The following is a 7,424-nucleotide window of genomic DNA, read 5'->3' on the forward strand; positions in this document are numbered from 1 at the left end:
ATTTCTAGAAAATGAGAAAAGTGAATTAGGGCTAGAATGAAAGGTCCCATTGCCTTTGGACAAGGATTGGTAAGGGGTTTTGGGCACCTTATGGGCTGGCTTTAGGCCCAACAAACAAGGTTAAGCCCTTATATCATAATGTAGAAAAGTGGGCCTTACAGACGTTACTGTAATGATGGTTGTGAGAGTCCAAACAAACATAAATGTTTAATGTTTCATGAAAAGGAGGGAAAATGAAAGGGAAGTGATGACAAGGAAAAATGGGAGTTACGTGATGTTGTTGCTATGCAATTTGTTTTTTAGTCAAAGATCTTCTCTCACAATCTTAATAATCTCACCAAACCAATCTCCTTTCCATTGGAAACCATGAATCACCACACTAAATTCATAATTTTTCTTTACTAAATTACAAGCTTAATGGATTGGCAAACAATTTCAGATTGGCTTTGGAAACACATTTAAAAAAAGAAAAAGCATGGCAAACGAGTTAGTCTGTTAGCCCGTCACAAGAAGGGACAAGTTATATTTTCTAGCCTGTGTTGTTTAAACGGACTGACCCATTCTGATCTGTTTTTAACAAGTCAAAAACGAATTAGGTTAAAACAAACTCAACTAGCCCATTTTGTCATCTCTAGATAAATCGAGATGTCTCTAGAATACAAAATTGAGTAAATCTCAATTTACTAAAATAAAAAATTTACACATAAACATCAATATAATATAAATAACATGATGAAAAAATTATGACTATTATAATTTACATTAAGAAAATACAAGATAATTATTTTATTCTCTTATTTATATTTAAGAAAATAAAAAGTATAGTTTGTATGATATCAAATTAGAGTGAAAAGAATAGAGTAAATAGTTTATGTAATTATGTATGGGTTAAAAACAGAAATTACGTTCATTTTTTGTTATTAAAACTAAATTATTTTATATTTAATGATGACGATATAACACGAGGAAAAAATATGTGCGATTGAGCCTACTCGTAGGATCTTGAAACAGTAGGAACCACACATTTGAAATGTAAGCCAAAACTGCTAAAAAAATAATGAAGCCTACATAAAAAACCTAGATTTCCAAAGATTCCTCTAGAACCCTCCTCTCTCGGTTTTGTTTGGAGCAAAATAAAAAATCCAAATCTTGTAGGTGTTGAATTTTGTGTGTAGACATCGAAGTCTTTGGTTTTGAGGGAAGAAGAAGAAGGTGTGTTTCAATGGACAATAATGTGTTAGGTATTCTCAAACTTCGAATCATAAAAGGCATTAATCTTGCAATTCGTGATACACGTGCCAGTGATCCTTATGTCGTCGTCAGAATGGGTGATCAGGTTTACATCTTTTCCAAGCCCATATTTTGTTTTGTTTTGAAAGCTTCATTTAATGAAGATTGATTGTTTGTTTGTGTTCATCTTCTTAACCATGTTTTGTGGAATGATATTGTGTTTAATCATTAACCTTGTCGCCCTTCTTAACCATATATTATCTTATAATTATAGGCTAAATATAATCACTTATAAGAAGAACACACGTGATATTTATTGTGAAAATAAAATATAATATACTATAGTTATGTGTAGTGATTAAGATTTAGTATTTCATGATTGTTTTGGTTCTCACATTTCCTGATATATTTGTGTCATTTTCTTTCTTTCAAAACGATAGAATATTTTTGGAAATCTATTTTCTCTTTCTTTCCCGTCTCTCAGAAATATATTTCAAATTAGGTAATTCATAAATATAAATCTGCATTATGAATTATGTATTCTATAAATCTAAAAATCTAAAAGTACATTTTTTATTATGTAATTTATAAATTTAAAAATCTGAAAATATATTACTAAATTCAAAAATATACTCTAGATTTTATAATTCATATGTTCTCAGATTCCACCATCCAAACATTTTAGATATTTCAAACACCCCCCATGAAAGTGCAAAAGGAAACTATGGAAATGCAAAAAGAAAGTGTTCTGTTATTGAGTGAATTGTATGTAATAAGCCCATTTAATTAGAAGTGGGGTTTGTCTAAATAAAAATTACGTTTTTCTATCAAAATTTGCAGATAAAACACTTTTTGGATCGTTAAGAATATATTTGAACAGTTTTTTTTTTTTTTCTGTAAGTAACTTAAAAGCAAAATAATTTTCCATAGAGTAAAGTTGGTTTATACAAATTAAAAATAAAAAGTTGTATATGGAAGTTCGTATTAATTAATTTATGCATAAGTTAATGTTAATTTATAAGATAATTAATAGTTCGAGTTTTTTCTCCTTACTTTTCTTTAAATATTTATAGAAAAGTTTGTCAACTTTTATGTAAGTCTAAACATTGATCTAATAACTGATGCAGAAGCTGAAGACTCGTGTTATAAAAAACAACTGCAATCCTACGTGGAATGAAGAACTGACCCTTTTCGTAAAGGATGTTAATATTCCATTACATCTGGTAAGCTCTCATGCAATCTACATAAAAAAAAAAAAAATCTTATCGTAACAAAAAGAAATTTTTGTCCTAATAAAATTAAAATTAACTTAGAAAAGTTTAACGTATAATTTTAACTTAAAAAATATTCATTCATTTTTTTATTCTAAATAAATTATTACTCATAAACTTATCTGACTAGCTTCATAATCTTTTAGATAAAATTATTTGCATAAACGTTATGTTTCTCCACTACCATGCATTCATTATTTATTTATATATATATATATATATATATATATATATATATATATATATATATATATATGAAATGTAGGTATCATATGTATTATCACTAAAACAATATATATTTTCGTGGTCAAGTTTTTTTTAATTTAGAAAATATTTATAAATTTTGTTATAAATAATAATTTGTAAGAAATAATTGCCATTTTTTTCTAAATTGTTTCTCCGCTTCATTGTTAGGACTTAGAGTTAAGGATAATTTACAATTGATAAGAAGTAGGGTAGAATATTTCTTGCAATCTTGTATGTTGAATTATTTCAACATTCTCAGTAAGTAGTTCTTCTGAGAAAGCTAAATCATTTTATCTTTTTTTGTTTTGGTGAATTTACATCCCTAAAATTTTTTTTGACGGTATCAAACTCCCTAGCCAAATATGTCCTTAATTATTGGATTTGAACTTTGTTAAGGCCTACCACCAACATATCCTCGAAATACAAAAGCCAGATCATAAAATCAATCACATCAAACCTATTGTGGTAGGTATAATGGTAATCAAATCTTAGGTACCAATATATATGAATTCCTACTTTAGATTGCACAAAGACTTGGTAACCTAAAGTCCAAATTTTTATGTTCTTTAAAGTCTTCTGATGTATGCTCATTTTGCAATTCATTTTTCCTAAAATTACATCATTGATAGCAACCTTATGGGTAGTATGAGTTTGGATCCAACTTTATTCTTTCTGAGAAGTTTCACATCATATACATGAGACAACCAAATACATGTTTGGAAGAATAATTGGTTGGTATAACACTACATGTATCCACCAGTGTCTTCAAAGCAATTGCTACTGATAGAGATCGATTTATCATGTAATAAACAATTTTAAATACTTTTAGTCACTATCAAGATAATCGTTCTTCTATACATGAGAGTTATATTATACACTCAATCACACCATTATGTTGAAGTGTATGTGAAATAAGAATTTGTCTTATAATACCCTATTGCTAGCGAATGGCACAAAACTTTCATCTATGTATTTTCCTCTACTATCTATTCACAAGCACTTAATTATTTTGCAGTGTCAAACTCTACTCGTGCTTTAAATTCCTTTAACACCAAAAACACTTATAACTTCCTCTTATTGGTACATACCTATGATCTCTCAGACGAATCATCAATGAATGGACAAGATAATACTGATGATTTCTACACATTAAAATGAATCAACTATAATATGTGTTTGTTTTTGGTAGCCACTTTAGCAAACTTCAATTTGTGTTATACTTGTTAATCATACATAACTCACAAAAAGCTAAGAAACATCTAAGTCCAAGTAAAAGATTATGTCCTATAAGAACTTTTCAAACCTCGCTCTGACATATGACCAACTCTACAATGTCACATCATCACCATTTTTTTCACTTACTAATGCAACTATTGAACTTGCTTCTTGTTACATAACTCTTAAATGTATGTACATATTTTCCATGGTCTTCCATGCTTTCATCACTATCTTATTCTCTCTCACCATCTTTAAGATCTCATTTCAATATGATTTTACACTCAAACATCATTTAATTTTCCAATAGACAATAAATTCATTTTCAATTTCTTCATCTATTGTACTATTTGAAGTGTGTATACAATATCATTATTCATTTTTATTTTGACAATATCATTTCCAATAATTTTTAGGGCATGATGATTTCTCATGAACATGGATCCATCTAAGATAGGCTCACAAGTGTAAAACCAATCTCGGTGTAGAGTAATGTGCCAAGTTACACCTAAATTCATGATGCACCTATCGTGAAATAAATTTCCACCATTAGAGCTTATTATTACTTTTCTAACTAGAATGTCTTCTTCCTTTGAGACACTTGCAACACAATCTTCCTTTCCTATATTCTTCCTATTTTGACAATATTCCTTTCCATACCCTCTCTTACCATATGGTAGCATTCATATTCTTCTTACTTATATGCTTTTATCCACCATGATTTTGACTCTCATTAGTCATGTTTTGCTGATCAACTTCTCGTCATTAAAATCATCATCAAATCCTTTGGTTACTTTGAACCTTTTGGACACACTTAGCTATCAAGTATTTTGTTTGTTAAAACTTTCATAGACATACGCTTTCATACTACCACATTGTATGTCTAGTAACAAGAATAATTCTTATTGAAACAGTACTAAAAAAATCACACACTTCTTACCAATTGTTTTTTGAAAACTTTTTCTCAGGAAATACTTATAATGTTTGTTATGAATAATAATTTGCAAGAAATTGCTACCTTTTTCTTTTGCAAAATATTCTACACAAAATATTTTTCATAGAAAATTTTGTAGAAAATACTTGTAAATTTTATAATTTTGTAGGAAATAATTATTCACAAAGGAATTATCTGACAATTAAATTTCTTAGAAAAAATAGAAAAAATGTCTTTTCTTGCAAAATTTTATCATAAAATTGCAAGAAAAATCCCATAAAATATGAAAAATTTTAGGAGTGAAAAAATTTCAACTTCGTTTAATCTACAAATAAAACTACTACTCATTTTCTCTTGTAAAGCGTTATATATATATATATATATATTTTGAAGATCACTTTTATTCTCTAATTAATTTTATTTTTATTTTTGTCATCAAATATTTGTCAAAATTGGTTTTACAATGACCGCAATTGGTTACATTTATAATTACGTTTATAAATTCTGACTTAATTCTAGATATATGATCATGTGATGTATGTAGTTTATTTCATTTTAGCTTGTTTATTTCATTATTCTAAAGAACGTGTTTTCAATTATGTATAAAGTTACATTAATAATTGGCTAATTCAACATTGTAATTAATGACACAAGATTTTTTTTCCAAAAGCTTTGAATAATTACTATGTAAACCATTATACCAACAAGTAATTGATTTCAGCATGGAATAATGACTTTCTTGTTTAAATAAAAAACTCATATGAAATTGATTACAAAAGATAACATTTAATAAAGGGTTAAATCTATTTTTAGTTTCTAAACATGGACATGAAATTGAAATTCATCCTTGTTCCAAACTTTGATACATTTTGATCACAAAATTTAAAAATAATGCTTATAGTCTTTTTAACCCAAGGAAGGTAACTTTTATTTATGTGTTCAACAATGTTTTAGGTTGATATGTGAGTTGGAACAAGTCCTAAAACAAATTATAGTGTAAATATAAGTGAGTATAAACCTCACCTTACAAACCAGTTTTGTAGGGTTTAGTTAAATTTAAAGTTCACTTTCTAAATTACACTAATTAATATATTATAAATTCTTCTTATCTCCATTGAATGTGGAAATTTCAATACCTTTTATGTTTTTATCAAATCTAAATCATAAACTAACCAAATCAGGACGCAAATGAAAATTCTAATCATGAACAAATTTTTTGTATCCTTGGTGTTATTTGCTATAAAACTTTATTTATTCTTCTTTTAAATGCCAAAGTACACAAAGATTGTTGATGAATATATTGCATTCTATTTTTCTATGCAGACAGTTTATGATAAAGACACTTTCACTGTGGATGACAAAATGGGTGAGGCAGAGGTAGACTTTATACCCTTTCTTAGGTGTAAGAAGATGGAATTGAAAAACCTTCCAAATGGTTGTGCAGTGAAAAGGATCCAACCAAATAGAAGTAATTACCTTGCTGAAGAGAGCAGTTGTGTTTGGAATGATGGTGATATTGTCCAACAAATGATTTTGAGATTGAAAAATGTTGAGAAGGGGGAAGTGGTTGTGCAAATTCAGTGGGTTGATGTTGTTGGTTTTAGGGGATTATCGCATATAAAACTTTGAACATGTTTTTGTATGTGAAACATTGAACCCTAAGATAGCAACTTCAAAGATGAATGGAGTATTAATTTAATTTATTGTGATGTAACCTTTGTCATTCTATTGTTGAATTTTTAATCCTATTGAGGTCATAAACTTGTAGCAAAAGAGATTGCATATATTCAAATATTAAATAAATTAATATAAGATATTTGTTTGTCCTTTTGTTTGGTTTGGACTTGGTACGACTATGTGTGTTTGTGATATTTGAAGGTAAATTTTGAAATGAACAAAGTCTTCTAGTTAAGCTAGTGTACACTCTCTAGTTAAGCTTTGTTTATTACACTTGTTAGATATTTTTTAGTTTTGTTATAACGTGTTTTACAACATGATTTATTGTTTGATTTAAGTTGTTTAATTTTTCTATATTTTAGGAGTCAATTTTATATTGACCCGTTTTTGTTCTTTTATGTGTAGCCTATATAATAGAAATTTTCTCATTGAATAAAGTGTGCAAATTTCTCCCAAAATAGTGTTTTCTCTTATTTTATTATATTCTTCCTATAATAGCGGTATCCAAGCTATCCATGTAGAACAATACATTATTAAAAACAAAAGCAAAATGTGCTCTGTTAATTATGTCCGACCAGCGATTTCATGATTCGATGGTCACTATAATCATTGAAGTATGTTGATGGAAAATTTTCTACGATCCAAGGAGTACTTGCAAGTAGTCTCTATAGGAATACCAAAGTTGGCTGAAGGCACGACAACAACAGATTCCCAACAGAGGTTGAAGCTTTGAAATCGGAAGACGTTAAGGCCAATAATTGTCTTTTCCAGGAAGTTGAAAGCATAATCTTGGAAACTATCCCTAGCAAAGATAGATCAAAGGAAATTTGGGACTTAATGAAGAAGAAATT

The 7,424-nt window shown here is 28.3% G+C and overlaps 1 protein-coding gene across 1 annotated transcript; it reads left to right on the forward strand.

The window, feature by feature from the left end:
• Positions 1-1,103: 1,103 nt before the first annotated feature.
• LOC114166659 (protein C2-DOMAIN ABA-RELATED 9-like) lies at positions 1,104-6,682 on the forward strand. The gene is made up of 3 exons (XM_028051424.2): positions 1,104-1,336; positions 2,358-2,453; positions 6,220-6,682. The coding sequence occupies exons 1-3, from the start codon at positions 1,223-1,225 to the stop codon at positions 6,523-6,525; spliced, it is 516 nt and encodes a 171-aa protein (XP_027907225.1). The 5' UTR covers positions 1,104-1,222; the 3' UTR covers positions 6,526-6,682.
• The last annotated feature ends 742 nt before the right edge of the window (positions 6,683-7,424 follow it).

The sequence above is a fragment of the Vigna unguiculata genome, chromosome 2, assembly GCF_037176805.1.
Source record: "Vigna unguiculata cultivar grain cowpea cultivar isolate G323 ecotype 2 chromosome 2, ASM3717680v1, whole genome shotgun sequence".
Taxonomy (NCBI): domain Eukaryota; kingdom Viridiplantae; phylum Streptophyta; class Magnoliopsida; order Fabales; family Fabaceae; genus Vigna; species Vigna unguiculata.

Coding starts and splice junctions, on each gene's coding strand:
- LOC114166659 (XM_028051424.2), top strand. CDS start 1,223: ATGGACAATAATGTGTTAGGTATTCTCAAACTTCGAATCATAAAAGGC. Junction 1,337..2,357: donor TCGTCAGAATGGGTGATCAG/GTTTACATCTTT, acceptor TAACTGATGCAG/AAGCTGAAGACTCGTGTTAT. Junction 2,454..6,219: donor TTAATATTCCATTACATCTG/GTAAGCTCTCAT, acceptor TTTTCTATGCAG/ACAGTTTATGATAAAGACAC.